The 26002-nt window shown below is 40.3% G+C and overlaps 1 protein-coding gene across 7 annotated transcripts in view; it reads left to right on the top strand.

Moving 5' to 3' along the window:
- Positions 1–26002, top strand: part of SYTL3 (synaptotagmin like 3) — a 47927-nt gene that overhangs the window by 16288 nt on the left and 5637 nt on the right. For 6 of the 7 annotated variants that reach the window (XM_079971875.1, XM_079971873.1, XM_079971876.1 and 3 more), the window contains 10 exons: positions 2442–2508; positions 4380–4452; positions 7804–7931; positions 8430–8567; positions 9101–9279; positions 11390–11492; positions 13332–13502; positions 15731–15857; positions 16864–16972; positions 19284–19489. In XM_079971875.1, the coding sequence (XP_079828001.1) occupies positions 2442–2508; positions 4380–4452; positions 7804–7931; positions 8430–8567; positions 9101–9279; positions 11390–11492; positions 13332–13502; positions 15731–15857; positions 16864–16972; positions 19284–19489 (1301 nt within the window). The remainder of the gene's footprint in view (positions 1–2441; positions 2509–4379; positions 4453–7803; positions 7932–8429; positions 8568–9100; positions 9280–11389; positions 11493–13331; positions 13503–15730; positions 15858–16863; positions 16973–19283; positions 19490–26002) is intronic. The other variant, XM_079971877.1, reaches the window with a different exon arrangement.

The following is a 26002-nucleotide window of genomic DNA, read 5'->3' as shown; positions in this document are numbered from 1 at the left end:
CCTGTGGAAAACCAGCATGGAATTATACCAGCTTTTCTTTGATCCTAGTAGGCTTGTGACAAAATTACAGCCATGCCCATCCAAAGCTCTGCCTCCCTCAATATTGCAGTACAGCTAGATACCGCTATGTGGCACTGTAGTATGGCTTCTTGGGGTTATCACATGGGGAACTGCAGTGCTCACAGTATGGTGGAGCAGGGATTCTCACCCCTACCTACGCTGCTAGACCGCTAGCTGTGACCTCACACATTAGTATGGTGGCCCTTAACCCTGAGACAGATTAAGTGGTTTGTTAATTTTCAGTAAAATCTTGCTCAATGCCTTGCTCTGCTGAAAGAGTAAAGGTTAAAAGTAAATACCAAGACTGTCAGGAATGTGACAGACAAGCAGCAAATATGTTGTAGGGGGAATGCTTATTGAATGTTTAAGTTAAGCATTAAGGCTGAAAAGTCACTTCTCAGCAAAATGCTTAACTCTGCATGTAACTTCAGCCCTTAGTTGATGGTAAATATCACAGGATCTGCCATAGTTCTCCTGAAGAAATATTTGGTAGATTCCCTTTCCCACTACAGTGGTGCCTCGCAAGACGAAAAGAATCCGTTCCGCGATTCTCTTCGTCTAGCGGTTTTTTGGTCTTGCGAAGCAAGCCCATTGACGGCTTAGCGGATTAACGCTATTAGCGGCTTTTAGCGGCTTTTAGCGGCTTATCGGCTTAGCGGATCAGCTGATAAGCGGCTTAGCGGCTTAGAAAAAGGGGGGGAGGGGAAAAAAGTCAGAAAAACTCGCAAGACATTTTCGTCTTGCGAAGCAAGCCCATAGGAAATTCGTTTTGCGAAGCGCCTCCAAAATGGAAAACCCTTTCGTCTAGCGGGTTTTCCGTCTTGCGAGGCGTTCGTCTTGCGGGGCACCACTGTATTTTAAAAAGATTTCATGATACAATATAAAGCAAAATGTTTTTTTATTATTCAATATAATACAAAATAATCAAAAGAGTAATCAGTATTACAATTAGTAATAACAGAATAACAGAAGAATAAAGTGGCTTAAATGTTTATTTGCACTATTTTTTTTCTTATATAGTAAAATAAAATTCTTACTTACACTTTAGTACACTCTTGTACAATGTCAACATTTTCTACAGCAACATATAATTTATCTGACTTCCCAATATCCTTGATTTTCTTGTAAAGTAATAAGACATTGGATTCTATCTGTATAATATTTCATGGTATTTTCCCTTATTTTTCAATGTTGTTAACCTCAGAATGTTTGTTGTTCCCACAACTTCCTAATAAAATTTGCTTTGCTCAGTTTTGGGGTATTTTTCCATAACTTAGCCTAAAGAATTCTTTCCAATGTCAAAATATACAGAACCTGCATCCAATACTGTGATGGTATACTTCATTTCACAGTCAATAGATGCAGCAGATTATCTAACGGATCTTAGACACTGAGTGCCAGTGTGGTGTAGTGGTTAAGAGCGGTAGTCTCATAATCTGGGGAACCGGGTTCGCGTCTCCACTCCTCCACATGCAGCTGCTGGCTGACCTTGGGCCAGTCACACTTCTCTGAAGTCTCTCAGCTCCACTCACCTCACAGAGTGTTTGTTGTGGGGGAGGAAGGGAAAGGAGAATGTTAGCCGCTTTGAGACTCCTGAAGGGGAGTGAAAGGCGGGATATCAAATCCAAACTCCTCCTCCTCCTCCTCTTCTTCTTCTTCTTCTTCTTCTTCTTCTCTGTTTTGGAGGTTAAGCTGAGAAGGATTTGTGGTATGACAAGTTTTGTCACCTCCGATATGAAATTCATTTTCTAGGAATGTCTGCCATTCCCCTGGTTATTTTCCTTTCATATTTAATGTCTACAATTATTTATTACCATGGTTTTTATTATTATATTAAATGATCAACACAATAAAGGGAATGATAAGATAGTGTGCTTACAAATTTGAGTTACTGTCCTTTCATATTCCACCTAATTTATAAATAAATATATTCCAGCATTATTAAATATAAACCATAAACCATATAAGTATAAATTTAAATGCCAATAAGTATTGTTTAAACATTGTTAAAGAAATACTACTGTTACCTACTATAGTAACCTTTAAAGCATCCAATTACTTCTAACATAATCTGCTTTCTGTTTTATACACGTAAACAACTGATTAATTTTGCAGCCATCTCTGTTCCCTAAAATAAACTTATTTACCCTTTACATTAAATATAACATTGTTGGTCTCTAATGTCTAGTGCTGTTCTGCTTTGATTGATTTTTGTGATTATTTTATGCTATTATATTTTTATTGATTTTTTTGGGTGATTGATCTCTTTGAAATGGTGGTTGATGGGTTTTAAAATGGAGTATAGGAGATATAGCGAATACAGTATGTCAGAAATGAACTTACATCTTTATGGTAAAATTCTGTTCTCCTTAAATTCTCAGTAACATATCAGTGGTTCCTCCAACTCCCCCTCCATTTGCTGAATCCACAAGTGAACATAATACAGTGGTAATGTATACTTCTATCTTTCAATTCAATGTAGCACCACATCTTTTAGCACAATTATTCCCTTTTAGCACATTTTCTTTTAATTTTTGTTTTCCTGACAGACTTGTGCCTTTGAGTGCATTTTATGTTTTTCAGAGTGCAGTCCTAAATGCACTTACCTAGCAGTAAGCGCCACTGAACTCATTTGTTAGTTTTCTAGATAAATATGAATATTTTTGAAATAGGGATGATTGAAGAAGGTTAACTCGGTCCTATTGTACACCAGTGGCAAGGAGCAGAAGACTGACTGAAAGGCTGCAATCCTGTATTGTCTCACTTGGACGTAAACACCATTGAATTCAGTGGGACTTGTTTTTTAATGGGCACGTACAGGATTGCAATACAGATTACTTTTGTTTCTTTATAAGCCACCAGGATGCGTCTTGCACCAGATTGCATACCTTTCGGCAACTGGTAAAGATACACTTCTTTACTCAGGCATTTGGGTGGGTGCATTGTTTTCCCCCTCCTGCTATATTGTTGTTTTTGCCATTCAGGGGATTTTGTCAATTTTTGTGGTCCTTTAACTTACTGATTTTAACGAAAGTTGTATATTGTTTTAAAATGTGGTATCTTAGGTAATTTCCCATGGGACCATTCAGTGAAGGGCAGGCTATATGTACAAATAAATAAATATATCAATAAATTACTGCCCCAGCAATCAGAGTAGAAGTCCAATCAGTGTCAAATAATCTCTCTGCAGGGTTTCCCATACTTGGGTCTCCAACTGTTTTTGGACTACAATTCCCATCATACCTGAGCAACTAGCTAGGGATGATGGGACTTGTAGTCCAACAACAGCTGAAGACCCAAGTATGGGAAACCCTGCCTCACCCTGGTGCACCACCAAAAGTTGGGGCCAAACTACATATGACATGGTTCATGTAGCTCTTTCCTTAAGTGCAAGGAAATGTGTGGTGGTGGTCTTTTTTTTTACAAGGCAGTGTGGGGTCACTGATCCAGATCTGGGCGTGACATCCTTCTGCTGCAGGACTAATCTGGATAGAGCCCTCCACATCTGCAATTTGCATTGTTAAAAAAAAGGTTCAGTTGAAACAAAGCCTGCCTGCGCTGGCTATATGTCAAAAAGCCAAAAACACTGTGGCCTTAAAGGGCAGAGCTACATGATTCATGTTACATGTAGTTTTGTCCCTGGCTTTTGCAACCAATGTGTGTCATGGGATTACTCCCCCAAATTCCTAAGAAGTTTCATGGGTGTTCACTTCTAAGGCTCCAACTATGTTTGCTAGGCAATGTGGAATATGTGTGTACCTTGATCCACAAGCCCAAAACAGATATTTCTGTATAAATGCAAAAATGAATTACACATGTTATTATCAAAATCCAGATGCAAGAACATAGGAAGCTGCTTTATACTGAGTCCATCTAGCTCAGTATTGTCTGCACTGACTGACAGTGACTCTTTAGGGTTTCAGACAGGGAACATTCCCAGCCCTACCTGGAGGTGCTGACGACTGAATCTTGGACCTTCTGTGTGCAAAGCAGATGATCTACCACAGAGCTGCAGCTCTTCACCTAAATATGTTCCATTTGATAAGCTACTTGCTTTTATTTGTAACATCATTACAGCATATTTGTGCTGTGGTAGATAGAAAAGGATTGAACTGACCTGTGTGTCCTTTTTGCAAACACATACAGCTCAAGTCATGCCAAAACATTTCCCTTAATTGCTTGGCTATGGATATGATAGCTCTGTTTGCACACATGCACTTTTTTTTGTAGGTTTCTAAGAGCATGTGACTCGAGAAGCCTTGAAAACACAACTCCTTCTTTTACCACTTTTATCTTTTTATTTTCACCCTGTATTGCAGGAACTTGACCAGACTAAAAGTTTCCACAGGTCTATGGAAAATCTGTTTCTGACATTTACATCACATATAAAAAGTAAGTGTTCTTAAGGACTTTGCTATTCTAAAGCAAGCAGCAGAATGTTTCAGCTTGAGAGGATGGGTCAGGCCATTTAATGGAAAGCAGAGGGGAGAATTCAACCTCTTCTAAGTAGAGGAGTTGGTGGTTTTTTCTCCAGGGTCCACGAAGGGAAGCAGCTCCCCATGTCAAAATTTTGAAAATAACAGGCACACTTGCTTCTGATTCCAGTACTACTTTTTAGTTTACATTGTGATCCTCCCACATTGTGTTTGGAACATGCTGGCTATTTTTTAATTGCTTAAGGTGCAGCTTGTTTATTTATGCTCTGAAGTATTCATTCAGCACCTTAATTTTAGTGAAAATAACAATGAGGTTTTCAAAAGTTGAAAACTGTTCCAGGAAACATTATTTGGTGACAGCATGGACGCCATTCAATTGCTACTGTATATAGCCAGCTTCTGCTGCAAGCTGGCAAAAGTGATTTACTTGAGTTCAGTCCTCAAGAATAGATTGCACATCTGACCCAAATACTCAGTTGATTTCAACTTCACTAGTAGAGCTAGTGAAGTGGTAAGCCTGTACCTTAAGTGTACGACATAATGTTGCAAGTTGGAGGCTGACATGATTGAATTCCTCTCCATAATTGAACCCCCCCCCCCAAAAAAAAAAAATGTATGCAGAAAGCTAAATACTGGGGAAATGGGTTCTTTCCTAGATTTCTTCCTGGCTATTAACATGATGGCTGCATGGAATTTCAGATTCAGAGGAACTATAGCTTGGAATACCAGTTTCTGGGGAGCAACAGCCAGAAAGAACTGTTGTTCTTAAACCATGCATGTGAACTTACAAGAGGCTTGTGGCCAGCAGGATACTACATTAGATGGGCCTGTGATTTGATCCAACAGAGTTCTTTTGGTCCTGAAATGACACTTTTCTATGTATGTATGTGTACCCACCCACCCACTGGAGGAGCATTCAATCACGATGTGAGAACTGGGCCTTAGTTGTGCCTATTACAGATAGGTAGCCGTGTTGGTCTGCCATAGTCAAAACAAAAATTTTTTTCCTTCCAGTAGCACCTTAAAGACCAACTAAGTTAGTTCTTGGTATGAGCTTTCGTGTGCATGCTCATACCAAGAACTAACTTAGTTGGTCTTTAAGGTGCTACTGGAAGGAAAAAAATTTTTGTTTAGTTGTGCCTAGTTATTGTTAGATTGCATACCAAGGCCACCACGGTTTTGGCTTAGTTTTAACAGTTTGAAAGCATACCAGCGCAAGTAGATAAATAGGTACCGCTGTGTCAGGAAGGTAAACAGTGTTTCCGTGCACTCTGGTTTCTGTCATGGTGTCCCATTGTGCCAGAAGCGGTTTAGTCATGTTGGCCACATGACCTGGAAAAGCTGTCTGCAGACAAACACTGGCTCCCTCGGCATGAAAGCAGAGATGAGTGCCCACCCCATAGTCAAATTTGACTGGACTTAACAGTTTACCTTTACCTTACATTGCCTTTTGTACCTGGAAAGCTTTGTCCCACTTCATTTTCAGAAAAAATAAATAAATGACCTTGTGCATACCCAGGAATAGGTGTGCAGGTACTGTACAACACACACACGTTTGCATAAACCAAGAGGACCAGCTAGAACTCGGCCAACCCTTTCTGTTGCTGCATCTCTCACATGATAATGAAAAATTGATAATGGAGGACAAGTTGTTTTTCTTGGTGTGGGGTTTTGGGGTTTCTTTTTTATTTATTGGTCAAATAATCCAAGATAAACTTCTGGGGAACCCCAGGCTTTCTGGAACACAGGTTGAAAACCACTATGTAATGTGACCAGTGCTTTTTTCTGGGGGGACATGGGGGTATGCATACCCTTAAACATTTTGTGAATCTAGTTTTGGCCTCATTGAGGGGCAGTATTTCAATATGAGTAGGAAAATGAGAGTACCCCTAAACATTTTTTTTTAGAAAAACACTGAATGTGACCCATATGTATAACTACCCTATGTGTAACTTGAAAACTTACAGTAGGTACTACTGCAGTGTAATGACAGTTAGCATTATTCCTGTTTTCAGTACTCCAGACTTGTTGTGCATCAAAGTTGTCAGTAACAGAGAACCCCTTTCTTGGAAGGACTGTGTTCCACTGAAATGGGACTAACTTCTAGCTGTGTTGTGTTCAAAGCTGAGGTGACCTAATGTGATGTGTTCTAGCCAGTTTCTTCAAATGTAAATTCCAATGCTGTCCTGTAAATTAAGATTGCATATATGCCTCTCTAAGGCTGCATATATCCTGTATCTTAGCACATTCAAAGCCCATTTTTCTTCTCAAAGAATTCTGGACACTGTAGACTCACAGAATTACAATTCCCAGCAACCTTTAACAAACTACAGTGTCCAAAATTCTTTGAGGGGGGGGGGGAATGTGCCTTGAATGTGCTTGAAAGGTATAGTGCATACACAGCCTAAGAGCATGTCTGGAACAAGACTTCCCCTCCCTGCAATTGACATTTTTATTCATTGTTATAACAAATACAGGAGCTTGCTGTAGAAAACAGATTGTTGGACATAATACACTTTCTGCTCTTACACTCATTGGTTCAGTTCTGTAATCAATTCTGCATTTTGTACTTCAGTATGTTTAAGCTCTTTTCCAGTATCACCCATGTTGGAAATGTCAACAGAGCATCAAACAATATCTGGCCTTGTGTTTTTGTGGAGAGGCTCTAAACAGAAGCTTTTATATGCTGCTCCACCAGCAGCTGCCCCTCAGCTTATGGGCACAGACAGTGAATAATAACTAAACAGACATGATCTGAGATGATCAGATTTGATTTAACTGTTTGTGTGTCTCATGGGCCATTTACTGCAAGCAATGGGTAAACAAATATTGATTGTTATAAAGGGTAATGATGGGATGGTTTCATAAGTCAGACATGACTCAGAATTTCCTTTCTTTTGTGGACTTAAAAGCGCTCAAGGCCCTGTCTTCCAGTATCAAAATGACATGTAGTCTCTGATATTCTTTGTGATAAGGACAGTATTACATACAATGAAATAATGTTATTCACCTATATGGGACTAATCCTAGGGGAAATATGGGTATTGTACATTCCCAGTTTATGGCAATACTTTGATTTCTTTATTAGTAGGTTTATATCAGGTCTTGAAAACCTGACCCTTCCTTCACACCTCAATTTTGTGTGTTCATTGTATCATAAATATCAGCCATGCTTTCAGTTATGAATCTAATATTATCTTTTGCATAGTACAAAGTAGTGTACAAGACCATAGATTAACTTCATAAACAAACTGAGTATGTTTGATGGGTTTTTTTGTTTTTTTAATTCTCCTTTTATTAATTCTAGAAATATCAAAGTCCCAGAATGATATGACAGCCGAGAAAGGGTTGCTAACAACAGATTATGGGCAAGCAATGGATCCAAAGAAGGAGAGGAGAAGCCTGTCTGACACTGCCATTGATATTTCATCCAGGGTATTCAGTAGGATATATATTCAGTATATTTTAAAGGCCTGTTTACAAGCAAATATACACACAGGGGTTAGCTTTCTGCACTTGAAAGTAAACTCTGCTAATTCTGCTCCCGGAAAACACAGAAGATTCTTTGAATGGAATAAAATACACATAGTTTCTCCTTTCTTGATTGTGATGATTTATAATTAGGAATTACTTGTTTTATTTCCCTCCCCACCGATCCCCCCAAGACTAGTGAATGTAAATCAGAAGAAGTGTCCATGTGAACTGCAAGTTGCCCTATGAACTTTAATGGAGGGGTAACCATAGTTGTAAATGAATATCCTTGCAAATCTGTGTTCCTCCATTGAAGTACATGGGGAAATCCTTTGAAATGGGAGAATACACTGCATGAGTGCATGTCTTGTACCTGCTGCAATTTGCTGGAGTGGGCAGCTATTTTCAGAGAACAGTTAATTGAGGAAAGTAATAGAAACCCATTAGTACATCTCTCTACAGGTAAATGATGCCCCAAGTCTTCAACGGCTCATAAGTGGAGATCAAGGTGTCAATGGAGTTGCTGCCAAAAGGAAATCCAGTGAAGAGCTAATTCCATCCAGTGCCATAAGTGACCTATTTTCTTCAGGAAAACTAAGTGTAAGTAGTGATCCTGTTTTCATCCTATGTTCACTACGGAAGGAAATATGCAAGCAGCTTAAGGGAAAAGTAACTCTTAACCAAAAACTCTGTGACCAGAAAACTCAGTTAAGGGGGGAAATTATAGAAAAATAATTTAAGAAAGTTATAGATATTACACACACACACACACACACACACTTCTTCCTTAACTCATTTTTTTTGTCACTGTGTTAGATTGTAGAAGCTTAGCAATTCACTGCTTGTAATCTAACAGTGGAAAATTCACAGAGAAATGTAGTGATGTTCTATATTGGACAACATATTGCTTATCTTTGGGGAATTCCAGAAACACAAGGAATCTTATGATAAAGATGGCAGATGGGTGGAGTACAAATATAATAACAATAACAATAATAATAGTTGTTGTTATTAAAGAAATGAAGATGGTTGTAATATTTCAAGGCTCTTACATTATCATGCACCACTGTTAACCCTATAGAGCAAGCAATTATGTCTTTTTTCATTGCATTAATTCATTTTCTTCATTACAGGGTAGTTTATTCAGCATTAACAGCACTTGCACTGAGGCTGGCAACTTTGAGCAAGCTGATGTCAGCGGTGAGATAGAAGTTGCCATCAGATATCTCTTCAAATCTGGCATTTTAGAGGTATATATCAGAGCCTGCAAGAACTTGGCTTATGGAGAGGAGAAAAAGAAAAAATGCAATCCGTAAGTTTGTCTAGGCTTATCTTTCCAAAGCCTGTGGCATGAAATTCTGATACAAGTAAAATTGGGGCTTGAAGCTTTGACTCCTGCAAACATCCCTCCCTCCTTCTTTGGAGTGGTTTTCAGTTTTCATATAAATGGCTACCAAAAAGATGAGGTGGGATGACTGATAACTAAAGCCTGTATGAAGGACAAGAGGCAAAGTGGATCATGCTTCAACCAAGAATATTTATGTTGGATGTTCACACTTAAAAATTGCATTGGACAATGGAACCAGACTGGGGAAATCGTTTGGTATAGACTTTTGTTGCTGTGTTATGGCCCTCTGTCAATTAAAAGAAAATAGGTAGATTATTTATATAGTTTACATAAAAGGGATCCCATCTCACTTTATTGGCTGAGGGAGCCGGCATGACTAAGCTGCTTCTGGCGAACCAGAGCAGCGCATGGAAACGCCGTTTACCTTCCCGCTGGAGCGGTACCTATTTATCTACTTGCACTTTGATGTGCTTTCGAATTGCTAGGTGGGCAGGAGCTGGGACTGAGCAACAGGAGCTCACCTCGTCACGGTGATTCGAACTGCCAACCTTCTGATCGGCAAGCCCTAGGCTCTGTGGTTTAGACCACAGCGCCACCCACGTCCCTCATAGTTTACATACATACATACATTCATCAAGCAGAAGGGGAAAACAACTATTTCCCATGCTGTTCAGAAACCAGAGAGGTTACAGATCGATGCAGACTAAAATATCTAGGTATGCTTGGATGTAGTTGCAGAAGTTTATTTCACTGCAAACTCTTACTGACCATCAGGGGGCTACAGGCTGTTGTAATGATTTTAAGAAGTGAAACTGTAGAAATTACTTCCAGGGAAATGGATTTTTATCAAGTAGAGTCTAGCCTGGACTTCCCTGGAAGTATCTTTGTGAGGATTGTTTAAGCCCAGATAGCTTGAAAGCCCAGCCACAGACATTTTTACTTGGGCATAAGTTCCACTGAGTTCCATGGAGTTTACTCTGGAATAAGTGTTTAAGATTCTGACTTTAATTGCAGGGTTGTAGTCATGTTGAACCTCAAGAGCCCTTTCTACTCTTTGACTATGCTAAAGCTAGGATTAAAGCAAGATGTTTCGCTTTTTAAGAAGCATGTGTGTAATGAGTAGCACTTGAGCCTCATGTTAAGTCATCCTTTGAGCAGAGGGGGGGGGGCAGGCTTAATAAAAGGTTTGTATGATAGTGCTGGGTTGAGTAATAGCAGGGAATTCTGCACCTGCACACTTAAAAAAAAGAAACTCAGAGCTCCTCCAGATCAGTGGCTTCTGGTGTGTGAATATATTCTGCAACATGGCACTGATGCAAAAAGATGTGCTTTAGTGGTGACTTTATACTGGACTTTCCACACTTCATTCTGCTTTATTAGTTAGAATCACAGAATTGTAGAGTTGGAAGGGACCACAAGGGTCATCTAGTTCAACCCCTTGCAATGCAGGAATTTTTTGCCCAATGTTGGGGTTGAACCCACAACCCTGAGATTAAGAGTCTCCTGCTGTACTGACTGAGTGTGATCCTGGGTTTCATTATTGCCATTTAGAGGAGCCCTCTTACACTGTAACTCAGTGAAAGCAGGACAAAATAACAACCACTTTGGGTTATTTTGTGGTATGAAAAGTTACAGGATTTCATCAGGAAACTATGGGGTGTACAAGACTAGAGATGAAGCAGTATGTCTGCCCCAAAACATTTGGCAGCATAAGCAGTATTAAAAGGGGGTTTGCATATAACTGCTCCAATAGCATCATAGACACAAATCATCATGGATGCACAAGAATTCCCTCAGTGGTAGCTGGGGGTAATCTTCTATTCTTCCTCAGGTGCAAAAGACTACATTTTGAAGGCTCAGAAAATGTAATATTTATGGAACAGCTAGCTTGAGGGAATATATATTGATGTGTGCAGCTAACAATAAACTGATAATGTAGAAAGGCCTAGAATGCTGCAAGGAAAACATATATCAGTAAATGCTACAGAGATTAAGTAGTAGGAAGCACGTGGTTTCATTTCCTCTCCCTCTCTTTCTTCGGCTCTTAACTGCTGTTTCCATCTCTGATTGCAAGGTACGTCAAGACTCGCTTGCTGCCTGATAAATCTTCTCAGAGTAAACGGAAGACCTCTGTGAAAAAGAACACATTGGATCCAACCTTCCAAGAAACATTAAAGGTACACTAAGCAACATTTATAATCCAGATTTCTACGTTCCCCACTCTTACCCTCGCTCTTGTGCACAGCTAAACTCCTGCTTTTAGTGGATCTAGAAGCAGAGCTTCCTGCGAAGGAGATATTGTTTTCGATATGGGCCAATGGCCGTAATAAATCAAACTAACTAACAATGGTGCTTAACTAAAAGATGAAACCACATATAAAATTGATAGCAGTCACCCAGTTAAAGCATTTAAACAGTTCAGCAGTAGGTTAAAATAAACATTTGGCCCACAGTCCTCACCTGAATGCCTTTGTGAAGAGATTGTGAATCATATCTCCAAAAGAAGTTCCATTACTGAGGCATTGCCATGGAGAAGATCCTATCCTATAGCTCTATACATGGGGCTGTGCCCATCAATGGGGCCATGAGAAGGGCCTTCCCTATATCTGGCCAAATAGGTGTATATAGGAGGAGGCTATCCTTTAAGTGTTTGGGACCTAAGTCAATATATGCTATCATTAGTAACTTGAATTGAACCCAGTAGTGAATAGGCAACCAGCACAACTTCTGAAGGACAGGTGTAATATGATTTTGGCTCTTCATACCACAGAGTAGCCTAGTGGTAGCATTCTGCACTAGCTGCAGCTTCTGGACCATCTTCAGAGATTGCACCATGTAGAACACATTGCAGAAGTCTGTCCTAGCAGTCACTAGAACATGGGCCACTGTGTGGCTAAGCTATCTTGGGCCACTGTGTGGCTAAGCTATCTTGGGCCACTGTGTGGCTAAGCTATCTTGGGCCACTGTGTGGCTAAGCTATCTTGACCCAGGAAGGGGCGCTGCTGGTGAATTGGCCAGAGTTGGCAATAGGCACTACTAGCCATGGAAGCCACTTGGGTCTCAAGTGACAAAGCTGGATAAGAAGTACCCCCAAGTTATGGACCTGCTTCTCCAGAAGGAGTTTAACCACATCCTGACAGGTTTATTCCCCAATTTCCCACCAAGAGTGCCTCCATCTTGTTGGGATTCACCTTCAGTTTATTGGCCTTCATCCAGCCCATTAGTACCTCCAGATACCAGCACAGCACTTGCACAGATTCACTGCATAACTTGGATTGATTCAGCTTGGGTATCATCGGTATACTGATATATTTCCAATATATTAGAATCAGCCTGGCCTTTAAATAGCTCTATTAAAATAGCTGCCTGTCTTCTGAATTATGATGTGGCCAAAGCTATATAGACTGCACTTGAAAAAATCCTAACCAAAATAAGGTTGTGTATTGTTCAAAGGACAACTATTTGCTTTTAAGAGCCTGAGCAAATGTCTCTTCTTTCAAAGGTTAAAGGAAGAGAATCATGATTTGGATGGAATATTTATGAAGTTGAAAGGAATTAAAATCTATTGTGCCAGCTTCCTCTTTTCACAATGAATGTCTCAAACATGTGCTGTTTGAACTTGCTAACTTAAAAAAAAAATTCAACTCTTACATTAAAAGGCATTATGAAAAGTCAGTACCACTAGCTGTTGCTGTGATGCATCAGTGCAGTGTTTCAGGATACTCATCCTTATATCATAAAGGGAGGGAATTGTACTTGATTTCTGAACTTTCAGAAGATATTTGCATGCTTTGATGCTGATTAAGTACATGGGCAGATTTCTTTTAAAACATTAACTGACTCACCAGGTGAGTAGACCACAATGGGTTGATCTTACTGGAGCACAGCACTCATTTATCTTTAATAGCTATACAGCAGAGGGAATTCCTTCATTAATCTGGCAGATTTTAATGCTGCAACTTCATAAAAATATGTTAGTCTTATGCATTTCACTGTGGTACTTTTGATGCTTACAGTACAAGATTGAATACTCGCAGCTGGAAACTCGACAACTGCAAATATCTGTATGGCATGCTGGAACTTTTAGACATCGAGTATTCCTTGGAGAAGTGGTGATCCCATTTGAATCTTGGGATTTTGAAGACAGTTCAACTCAGTCATTCAACTGGTATCAACTCAAAGCAAAGGTGACTCCAGCTTTGTATTAGAGCTACATATTTTCCAGCAAACACACACACACACACACACACACACACACACACACACAGAGAGAGAGAGAGAGAAGTATGTTTGTATATGAATATACAGTGTATGCTTTTAAATCCCAACATTCTGATGCAAACTTACTTTGTCCACTATAATGAGATGGATAGTGTCATCAAAGAAATTGATTAAGTCTTTAGACATTCATCCTGATAGCTGAGTCACCTCGAGTCACCTCCTAACCTGTCACTATATTTTTAACAAAAAGAAAAAACAAAATAAAAAAATTCCTTCCAGTAGCACCTTAAAGACCAACTAAGTTAGTTCTTGGTATGAGCTTTCATGTGCATGCACACTTCTTCAGATACACTGAAACAGAAGTCACCAGACCCTTCTATATAGTGAGAAGGTGGGGAGGGGTATTACTCAGAAGGGTGGTGGGATTGGGTGATTGGCAGATAGCTGTGATGAGCCTGTTGACGACTCTTAACGACTGCAATAGGTCTTACAGGAAAAAGCAAGGGGTGAGAAGGTGAAAAATGGCTTTGTCATGTATAATGAGATAAGAATCCAATGTCTTTGTTCAGACCAGGTCTCTCCATGGTTTTAAGTTTGGTAACAAGTTGCAATTCAGCAGCTTCTCTTTCCAGTCTATTTCTGAAATTCCTTTGTAATAGAACAGCTACTTTGAGATCTTGTATAGAATGTCCTGGGAGATTGAAGTGTTCTCCTACTGGTTTCTCTGTCTTGTGATTCCTGATGTCAGATTTATGTCCGTTTATTCTTTGGCGTAAGGTTTGGCCTGTTTGTCCAATATAGAGAGCTGAAGGACACTGTTGGCATTTGATGGCATACACAATGTTAGACGATGAGCAATTAAATAGTCCCGAGATGGTATGTGTGATGTTGTTGGGGCCAGTAATGGTGTTGTCCGGGTGTATGTGGCAGCAAAGTTGGCATCTGGGTTTATTGCAGGCTCTGGTGCCAGTGTCCGTGTTAAGTCTGGTTGTAGTATTATTGTGGGTTAGGAGTTGTTTAAGATTGGGTGGCTGTCTGTAGGCAATGAAAGGTCTTCCTCCCAGAGCTTAAGAAAGAGAACTGTCATTGTCCAGGAGAGGTTGTAGATCTCTGATGATGCGTTGTACTGTTTTAACTTGGGAGCTGTATGTGATGACTAGAGGTGTTCTGTTATTTTCTTTTTTGGGTCTGTCTTGCAGCAAGTTCTCTCTGGGTATCAGTCTGGCTCTGTTGATCTGTTGTCTGACTTCATCTGCTGGGTATTTTAGTTCTAAAAAGGTTTGCTGTAGATCTCTTAGGTGAGAGTCTCTGTCTGTAGAATTGGAACAGATGCGGCTGTAACGTAGTGCCTGGCTATATACAATGGACTGTTTGGTATGTTTGGGATGGTAGCTAGAGGCATGTAGATATGTTTGTCGGTCAGTTGGTTTACGGTATAAGGTGGTGTCTATGCGCCCATCCTGTATTTTTATAGTAGTGTCCAAAAAATGTATTTCTTGCATAGATTGATTCATTGTTAGGTTGATTGTGGGGTAAAAATCATTGAATTTCTGGTGGAAGGTGTCCAGGGTCTGTTGACCATGTGTCCAGATGATAAAAATATCATCAATGTATCGCAGGTACAAGAGAGGTTTGAGTGGGTAGGAGTTTAGGAAACGTTGTTCTAAATCCGCCATGAAGATGTTGGCATACTGTGGAGCCATGCGGGTGCCCATTGCTGTGCCGCTGATCTGAAGGAACAGGTCATCACCGAATTTGAAGTTGTTGTGGGTAAGGACAAATTGGCAGAGTTTGGTAGCAAAGTCCGCTGTGGTTTTATCTAACTTAGTTGGTCTTTAAGGTGCTACTGGAAGGAATTTTTTTATTTTGTTTTGACTATGGCAGACCAACATGGCTACCTATCTGTAACTGGAACAAAAAGAAAATTATGGATCCGTGGTCTTGCCCTAGATGAAAGTTTAGCTGCTTATTCAGTTTTATAGTATGGGGTCATTGAAATATGAGATCAGTTATTCCTGTTAGTGTCTAATAACTGTGATTATTGCAGGTAGACTTTCAGGCTTGACCTGTTTATCATTTGAGAATAATGTCACAACTGATTATATGAATTAATTATGAGAAGAGAGGAAAGGCACAGGGCAATCACAAGCTGTCAACTATGTTTGTGTGTATTCTTCTCTCAACTTCTGTATAGCCCGAAAAGCCTGGAGATAATGTACTCCAGTACAGTGGAGAACTTCTGGTGCGTGCAAAGCTGGTTTCACCTTCCCTACATAACAAGTTCCAATATGGTGAGCATGGGAAAGAAAATACAAAGCACCGTATGTATTAACTTTGCTATTAAAACTCTGTGTCAGTTTATGTAAAGTCCTCAAAAGTGACATTCACTTGTTTAGGGATCGCCAACCTTTTTGGGCCAGTGGACATATTTGGAATTTTAAGGAAAGTTTGTGGGCACTGGTCACAAAATGGCTGCTGTGGGGTGTGTGGCAAAACACAAAATGACTGTCATGGGGCACAGCAACAACACATATACTCAGCCCTCTGTCCCTGGGTCTTAGGTTTTTATCACACTAAGGATTTAGACTGCCAAATAGCTCTTGCATAGCATTCACCATTTGTGATGTGGCTTCTAGCAGTGTTGATGATTCTATGGATTATGATGGAAGTCATTAGTCTTAATTCATCTCTGGCACAGGACTTGCCCTACTATCAGACAGAATAAGGCAACTGCCTAAAGTGGGTGATTCTGAGTGCTGTGTGTGGGTGCAGGCACCCACTTTTTTTTATTTGCTGCCCCCACACTAAACTATTTAGGGAGCAATCCAAACCCTTGACTAGCAGTAGTAGGTCTCAATGGAGTAGCCTAGCTATCACTGTTTCACTGCTGGCACTGGAAGGTGGGTGGGGTCAGGAAAAATACTATGCCAGCTCCTGGCTGGTACAGCAAAGAGACCCAGATCAGGACTGTTCCTGACAGCAGCAGGGCCTGCTCAAGATCCAGCACATCCTGTGCCTGCCCAGCCCGTCCCTTTCTCTCCACACTCCTGCAGCACTCTGTTTCTGGAATCTCCACTGTCTGCCATTTGGGAGGGCACATTGGAGTGTTCCTCATCAACAAAACTCTCTTGCCAGTGGTGGGGCTATATGAAAGGACACTTCCCCTCCAAACCTCCCTCTAGCATGGCAGGTTGGGGGTTTGTGTTAGTCTGTAAGATATTGTAGCATTTTGGTCTTCTTTTCATAATCTCCTTGGCAGCTGATAGCACCTAGACATTTTACCCTAAACACTGTGATGACTCTCTGCTGGTTTCTGCCCTCTTTCAGGGATGGAAGAAAAAGCACATCCTGAGTACCAGCTTCAACTTCTAGTTCTTGGAGCCCACAACTTGCCTATGCTAAGACCTGATGGCCTATTGAACACATTTGTTAAAGGGTATGGTTTGCAATGCTGTTTAAAATGTAATTGTTTTATTATTTATCATGCATTAAACTTTTTGAAAGTTAGTTTAAGAGAAAACCTTATATGTAAAATCAGGTAACTGTTAAGTGTGTGCAGCTTAACCTTATGCTCAACAAACCACTGGTACACCCTTTGCAATTCTTCTCATTTCAGTGGGAATAGTTAAGTATGGGCTTAAATATCTCCTGTCAAAATGATGGCATTAAAGCTGTTTAACTATAGGTGGATTGTAGACATTATCATCTGCATGGCAGAATATTTCTGGGCATCACAGAGTGAGCCCAAGATTGGTCCAATTCTGTGACTTGGGTTTAAAATGCAAAAAGATATAGTGACCATGGTGGTTAGCTTGTAGTTGACAGATGACTGAGATGGAGGAAGTAAAAATATGTACAAGATAAGAATGTTATATCAATTGGCAGCATCACCTTCTCACCAAAAAGGCCTTGAAGACAAAGGTGTGATCAAGGTTGAAATCTTCAGTTGGCTAGTAACTGTAAGTGATGCAAAATGTAGCTGCCTTCTTCCTGCAAAGAGAGTTGCCAGGAGCATGCAGCTTCATTCTTCCAGAGGCTGGATTCCTTTCTAGTCGCATGCATGTCAGGTCCTGATTTTGGCCAAAAGGGTGGCAGACATGCATTTCTAAGAAACGCCGGCCTTGTCTGTATGGGAGAATATAAAGAGGAGACAGCTTTCACAGCCTTAGTATTCCCTTCCTCCCAGACTTAGTTTAGCCAGTTTAAACATGTATAACAGAATCCTGACACTTTCTTTGAAAAAAGGAAAGAAAAACAATTGGGCATAGCTAATGATGCAGTAGAATGAGGAGGTGCTTAACTCTTTTCTTGCCCGCTGCTTTTCACTGCAAAATCCCCCTGAAGCTACTTGTCATGAAAGGCAAAGAGCTTTTGCCAAGAGATGGGGGATGATGTGCACTGTACTGTGGCACAGGAATGGTACCTGTCCATGCAGGTCCCTTGTGTGCTACCCCTGGGGAAATGGTTAGAAGCAGTAATACTGGCCAGTAAGAATTGTAGTGATTAGCAGCCCCAAAATGGTACAGCCTTGTAACTGCCAAAGTCAAGAAGACAAGTGTGTGTGTGTGTGTGTGTGTGTGTGTGTATGGATGAGGGACAAGACCTTAGTTCAGGAGTGGGGAACTGGATCCAGCCAGGGACCAGATGCTTAATCTGGCCCCTCCCTGTGGACCAGCATTAACAGACAAAAGGCCCTGCCCACCTGTCAAAGTTCAAAGGGGCTCCCTGTACTGGTAGTTAGTACAGTTAGTACAGCCTGATGAGCTGGGATCAACTGATCAGTTGACTGATGTTGTCAGTAAACCCTACATGCAAAGGAGCAGTCAAGAGCTCACGTTAAGCTCATGGTTGTTCTTTTGTGGCCATGCCCTTATCTGCCCACCCAATGTCATTTATGACGTCACGTGCAAGGTTTGGTGGGCAAGGTTTGGTGAAAAGCTGCAAAACTGCCTCTCTGGCCAAACTGTGATATGTGCCAGGTTTAATTATGCCCATGCACTGAAGGTTCCTTAAAGGTAAAGAGTAAAGGGACCCCTGACCATTAGGTCCAGTCATGGCCGACTCTGGGGTAGCGGCGTTCATCTTGCTTTATTGGCCAAGGGAGCCGGCATACAGCTTCTGGGTGATGTGGCCAGCATGACTAAGCCGCTTCTGGCGAACCAGAGCAGCGCACGGAAACGCCATTTACCTTCTCGCCGGAGCGGTACCTATTTATCTACTTGCACTTTGACGTGCTTTCAAACTGCTAGGTTGGCAGGAGGAAGGTTCCTTACCCCTGCTTTATTTAAAGTCTCCTATAGTAAAAACAGAAAGACCAACAGAATTGAAGGATTGTAAGGTATTTTATAAAACTTTCCTGAAGTAATTCAAGAAGAGTAGCTACGTTAGTTAGTCAGTGGCAAGAAAAAAAATGGCATTGTATTTTGGTACCTTAACAATTCATGAATTGTATATGAACCTTTGTAGGCTAGCGCCTGCTTCATTTGATGCCTGCATTAATTGTATCTCAAGCCTCGATAAATGTCAGACTTCAAGGTGCCATGAGATACTGGTTTGTTCTGCAAAGTAGGGGCAGAGTTCAGTCAAAGTTGAGCACTTTAAAGTCCCTGTTGCTTTCAAATGGGGCATGCTCAACTTCCTCACTGAAATCAAGGAGACTGAAAATGCATAACTTTAGCTGGATTGTGCCCTCACCTTTTCCCTGTCATAAATCTCACTGAATGGTTTCTAACTTTCTCTTTGGGAAGCTGCCTTTGCATCCTGGGGCAACGTGACTTAAAACAAAGGACTCCTGTGCTGAAGAAACAAGCCCAGCCACAATGGAACCACTTGTTTGTCTTTAATGGGGTTACCGCATCTCAGCTGCAGCAATCTTGTCTGGACTTAACTGTCTGGGATCAAGCATCGTTTGGTTTACGTGATCAGTTCTTGGGCGGTGCAAGACTCGGAAAACGTAAGTGGAAAAAATGAGACTTTTGTGCTGATAGATATCACAATCACCCCACATAGCACAGTGTTGCATTAGGGATAATGTAAAGGAGGTGGAGACGGAAGACCAGGGAGTTCTATAGATCAAATCTTGCCTTGGCTATGAATTCACTGGGTTCTCAGGTTCTCCCCCATCTATAATGTAATGGTATAATATCATCACAACTCTTGTAAGGTTTGCTAAAATGATGACTATGAAACACTTTAGGAAAACAGCACAACTCATGTTAGATAATTTTTTTAAAGGCTTGAAATGATTGTCCTGGGTTGGCTGAGGAACTGTAGCCCTCTAGAAGTTGCTGGAGTATACTATTGAGAGTTCAAGAGTCCTGCAACATCTGGAAGACCCTAGGTTCCTCACCCCAGCTCAACACATGTATTGAATTAAGTAATTCAATTTAAGTATTGTGTTTATGCAGAGCTTCAAGTCTGTTCAGAGCATATCACATATATTATCTTCCTGTAATTTGTACAGCCCCCATGTAAAGAGAGGGCAGTTTTATCTTCATTTTGAGGAGTAGAGGTCTGAGGTTGGTCTCAGTCAATTTATGATATTCAAACCAGGGGTGACTTGATTCATAGCTGTTTGCGAACTACCCTGCCCATACATACATGAAAAGGAAGCGGGCCCAGAGATCCACAGCCCCATTTCATTCATTTAAATATCTACACAGAGTAGTCCCATTGCCATAGCTACATTGAGGAGATACCATGTGAGCTGGAGCATTCATGCAGATGCTCAGTCCTTTGGAAGCCTCACTTAAATAATAACTCCCTCAAAAAGTGGTGAAGTTAAAAATTGCATCTGATGGGCTTCAGGAGTCCACACACTAATGTGAATGCTCTGGTTTATTATATGATACTTCTCCCTTCAGCAGGACCATTTCGTGTGATGAATTTTTAAACATAGGAAATAGGGCACGTAAGTCCACCATACTACCTTAAAAGGAAGCTTTGGAGAACACACTGATAGCCACCCTATTGGTCCCTGGCACAGCCAATCAACACAAGCATTGGAACTTTGCCTCCTGGCCCAGTTAGAACATACAGTATACTAGGAAGATGTCACAGGGGAACGCCAACCTCCCCCATATTTCACTATGGAAGCACTTCACATGTTGAGAACCACTGACCTAGTTGCTGCTTGCTGAATTAATCCACTGTATTCTCTGTTTTTCCTTGTTTGGCTCTCCTCAGTTTGTCATAAAAGCCTTCTCTTTGGCAAACAATCAAAGGGACAGAGCAATGCTGACACGTCATTAGCAACACTAATTGGAATTGCTCGCAGCAGGCGTTGTACCCTGCTAAGCTTTCCCTGTGGCAAGCCATTATTTTTCTAATCTAATTAAAAAGCTGGACAGACACACAAAAAATATAGCAGGACCAGCAAACTACTCCAAAACCCAGTTCAACTGCAAAAGATCATTTCGTAAACTGCATAGAATCTGATAGTTTATTTAAAAATGTATACATCTCTTGTATTTTTTTTTTTAATAATATTTATTAACAATTTTTTGAACAATACAGAAAAACATACATCAGTAACATAGTCTTTTCAAATCTCCACATTTCATTCTCATCTTTGGACTTCCTCACATCTCTTGTTCCTGCATTCTGAACTCATAAATTTTGCTAGCAAATTGTTTGCTTATTTCAATTCATATCATATAATTATCCAATATTAAATCTCAAATTTTAGAATTTAACTCACACTTTTGAAATCTTAGTTTTAGAATATTGTTAATCCAAAATTTGTCTTTTCTTTCAATTACGCTCAAATTTATATTCCTTATTACTAATTTGTTGGAGCCGTATTATTACAAATCTTACATCTTTCTTAACATTCATGCAATTTACAATGTTTTTGTAGATAATCCTTAAATTTCTTCCAGTCCTCCTCCACCAGTTCTTCTCCCAGGTCTCGGATTCTGCCAGTCATCTCAGCCAATTCCATATAGTCCATCAGTTGCATCTGCCATTCTTCCAGTGTGGGCAGATCTTGAGTTTTCCAGCATTTAGCGATGAGTATCCTTGCTGCTGTTGTAGCGTACATAAAAAAAGTTCGATCCTTCTTTTGCACACTCTGGCCGACAATGCCTAAAAGAAAGGCCTCTGGTTTCTTAGGGAAGGTATACTTAAATACCTTTTTCAGCTCATTATATATCATTTCCCAGAAGGCCTTCACTCTAGGGCAAGTCCACCAGAGGTGAAAGAATGTTCCTTCAGCTTCTTTGCACTTCCAACATTTATTGTCAGACAAATGGTATATCTTTGCAAGCTTGACTGGAGTCATGTACCACCTATATATCATTTTCATAATGTTTTCTTTCAAGGCATTACATGCCGTAAATCTCAAACCTGTGGTCCATAACTTTTCCCAGTCAGCAAACATAATGTTGTACCCTATGTCCTGTGCCCATTTTATCATCGCTGATTTGACCGTTTCATCCTGTGTATTCCATTTTAGCAGCAAGTTATACATTCTTGAAAGTATCTTAGAGCTGGGTTCTAACAATTCTGTTTCTAGCTTTGATTTTTCCACCTGGAATCCTAATTTTTTATCTGACTTAAAAGCTTCTTTAATCTGTGCATAATGAAACCAATCTCGCACTTTCCCCTTTAGTTTCTCCATACTCTGCAACCTCCAATTGTCTCCATCTTTTTCTATTATTTCCCAATATTTCGGCCATTTGGCCTCCATATTGAGTCTTTTCGGGGCCTTAGCCTCCATTGATGATAGCCACCTTGGGGTCTTGTTTTCCAATAAACCCTTATACTTTGACCAGACATTAAAGACTGCTTTTCTGACAACATGATTCTTGAAAGCCTTATGTATTTTAACCTTGTCATACCACAGATATGCATGCCAACCAAAAGCATTGTTAAATCCTTCCAAATCTAAAACATCAGTGTTTTCAAGAAGTAGCCAATCTTTCAACCAGCAGAAAGCTGCTGATTCATAGTACAGCTTTAAGTCTGGCAGGGCAAAGCCCCCTCTTTCTTTAGCATCAGTTAGTATCTTAAACTTAATTCTGGGCTTTTTGCCCTGCCAGACAAATTTGGAGATATCTCTTTGCCACCTCCCAAAACACTCCATTTTATCCACAATCTGCAACGTTTGAAACAAGAACAACATTTTTGGCAGTACATTCATCTTAATAGCAGCAATACGTCCTGACAAGGAAAGTTTCAGTCTTGACCAAACATCTAGATCCCTTTTAATTTCAGATCAACATTTTTCATAATTATCTTTAAATAAATTCATGTTCTTCGCTGTTATGTTTACCCCTAGGTATTTTACTTTTTTAACCACATGTAATTCTGTCTCTTTCTGAAACCTTTCTGATTCCGAAGAGGTCAAATTTTTTTCCAGAACCTTAGTTTTTTGCTTGTTAAGTTTATTTTTTTTTTTAATAATTTTTATTCGTTTTCCAAACATATAATAGAAACAATACAAAACAGAAAAACAAAAAATTCAAAACACAAACAAAAATATACAAAACATTTAAACCAATATAACTTCAAGATTATATTTTCATTCCCTTCTTTCTTATGACTTCCCCATACCTCCCCATCCCTGCATCCTTGTTTAGTGATTCTTTAGCAACCCTTTAGTCAATTATCCTAATTCCCTTTCATTAAGTTTCCTTTAGCTTATTAGTTACAACTGCAATTCTCTGCTTCTTACCCCCTGACATCTTAGCATTCCTCAATATTACAGTAGTTTTTAAGGTATATTTTAAATTTCTTCCAGTCCTCTTCCACTGTCTCCTTCCCCTGGTCGCGAATTCTGCCCGTCATCTCAGCCAGTCCCATAAAGTCCATTACCTTTGTTTGCCATTCCTCCAGAGTAGGTAGTTCTTGCATCTTCCAATACTTCGCCAGTAGAATTCTTGCTGCTGTGGTGGCATACATAAAGAAGATCCTATCCCTCTTTAACACCAATTGGCCAACCATGCCCAAGAGGAAAGCCTCTGGTTTCTTAGGAAAAGTCCATTTAAGGACCTTCTTAATTTCATTATAGATCATTTCCCAGAAAGCTTTAATCTTTGGGCAGGTCCACCAAAGGTGGTAAAAGGTGCCTTCAGTCTCATTGCATTTCCAACACTTATTGTTAGGCCGATGATAAATTTTTGCAAGCTTGACTGGAGTCATGTACCACCGGTAGATCATCTTCATAATGTTTTCTTTTAGAGCATTACATGCAGTAAATTTAATACCGGTAGAGTTTTTTGCTTGTTAAGTTTAAATCCCGCCACCCGACCAAACTCATAAATCAGTTGCAGTACCCTTTTAGTACTAGGCTCTGGCTCCTGTAAGGTCAATACTAGGTCATCTGCAAATGCTTTAAGTTTATACTGTTTCGCTCCGACCTGAACACCCTCCACCAACCGGTCTCCTCTAATCATATTTAAAAGCACTTCCAGGACCGATATAAATAACAAGGGGGAAATAGGACAGCCTTGTTGTGTTCCTTTTTCAATTTTGAACTCTTCCGTCACCACATTGTTCACTATCAATTTTGCCTTCTGCTCTGAATAGATTGCCTCTATCCCATTCTCAAACCCCCGCCCCACTCCCATTCCTTCCAACTTTTTCTTCATAAACTTCCAAGAAATGTTGTCAAAGGCCTTCTCCGCATCTATAAATATCAGCACTGCTTTTGTATTAATATTTGTTTGCAAGAGTTCCAAAATGTCAATAATGTTCCTTGTATTTGCAAACAAATGTCTACCTGGGAGAAAACCTGCTTGGTCCTTATGGATCACTTCATTTAACACTTTTTTAAATCTACTTGCCAAAATGTCTGCAAAAATTTTGTAATCCACATTCAGGAGGGAGATGGGGCGGTAGTTCTTAAGTTGTGCCTTTTCGGTTTCTAGTTTGGGTATCAATGTGATGAAAGCCTCTTTTCACGACTCTGGTGCCTTCTTCCCTTCCATAATTTCATTGCAAACCTCCATTAATGGATGTATCAAATAATCTTTCAATGTCTTATAATATTTGGAGGTAAGTCCATCTGGCCCTGGAGACTTGCCCAATTGCATATTCTGAATGGCTTCATGTGATGGGATGATGAGCTGCTTGTGCGTAAAAGCTTAGTCCCTCAGAGTTTGCTCAGCTTAGCAAGACTCTGTCTTTAGCGGAGCCCTTAAGCGTGGCTCCCTCAATCGCTGGCAGAATCCGACAGTGGGCGTTTACGGAATCTACTCCAGCATAAAAGCTCCTTGACGGAAACGCGTCTTCTGGATTCTCGGCGCGACAGTTTCCGGCGAGGAGTGGGTGTACCTATGGGAGGACCTGAGACTTCTCCGCTGTTATCGCTGGAAGACTCCCTGAGCCATTCCTTCGTTTCTCTCTCTCTCTGATCTCCCACTCTCCCTCTGCTGGTGCCTTCCTCCGCTGCTCTCTCCTGACTTCTGAGAGACCCTCCACCTCCTGCCTTTCCGATGGCAGTTCCCTGACACTTCATCAATCTCTTGTTGTGTTATTTTGTAGTTCAGGATTGTTCTATTTCGCAGGGACAACCTTGGTAAACCATTCTTCTTTAGAAATTGTTCTATCTCCTCTTCGTTTTGCGGCCCTTGTGTATATAATTGTTTGAAGTATCTCTGGAAACACTTTCTGATCTCCACTGGGTTCTGGATGTTTCTTCCTTCAATTTCTAAATTTGTTACCGTGTTCAATTTTTGTCTCTTTTTCAGCTGCCATGCTAGCAGCTTTCCACATTTATTTGCTGATTCAAAGGATCTTTGTTTCATTAATTTAACTTTCCATTCCACCTCCTGATTTATCAATTTTGAATATTGTGCTTGGTAAAGTTTAATTTCTCTTAAAATCTCCTTTGATTTCGGTCTCGATCTCAACTTCTTCTCACCTTCTTTAATTTTCTCCAAAATCTTATCTTTTTTCTCATTCTGTGCTTTTTTCTTTATAGTGTTCTGTTGTATCAGAAACCCCCTCATAACAGCCTTACTTGCGTCCCAGACGATTCTTTTTTCCACCGTAGTGTTCAGATTTATCTCAAAGTAGTCCCTCAAAGCTTTTTGGGCCTTTTTAATGATCTCCTGATCTCTAAACAAATTGTCATTCATCCTCCATCTGAAGGAGCCGGTTGGGGTTAGTCTCATGTCCATCTTTACAGCGTTATGGTCGGAGCAGGTCTTTGGGCAGATTTCCACTTTTTTTATCTTGGGTGCCAGGCCTCTAGTTGTCCATATTTGGTCGATTCTTGTCCATGTCAGTTGGGCTTCAGAAAAGAATGTTCCTTCTCTTCCTAGAGGGTTCTTTGTTCTCCAGGTGTCAATCAAGTCCATGTTGTCAGTCAATTCAAAAAATGTTTTAGGTAGTCTGCCTTCTTTTGTTACACTTTGACTATGCGACTTATCCATGTTAGTTGATACCACTCCATTCATGTCTCCCATCATAATGATGTTATCATAGTTCAGATAATCCAGCATTATCTCATGCAGCTTCT

Source organism: Podarcis cretensis, assembly GCF_951804945.1.
Source record: "Podarcis cretensis genome assembly, chromosome: 3".
In the NCBI taxonomy this organism is placed as follows: domain Eukaryota; kingdom Metazoa; phylum Chordata; class Lepidosauria; order Squamata; family Lacertidae; genus Podarcis; species Podarcis cretensis.
This window is presented reverse-complemented; position numbering and strand designations above follow the sequence as displayed.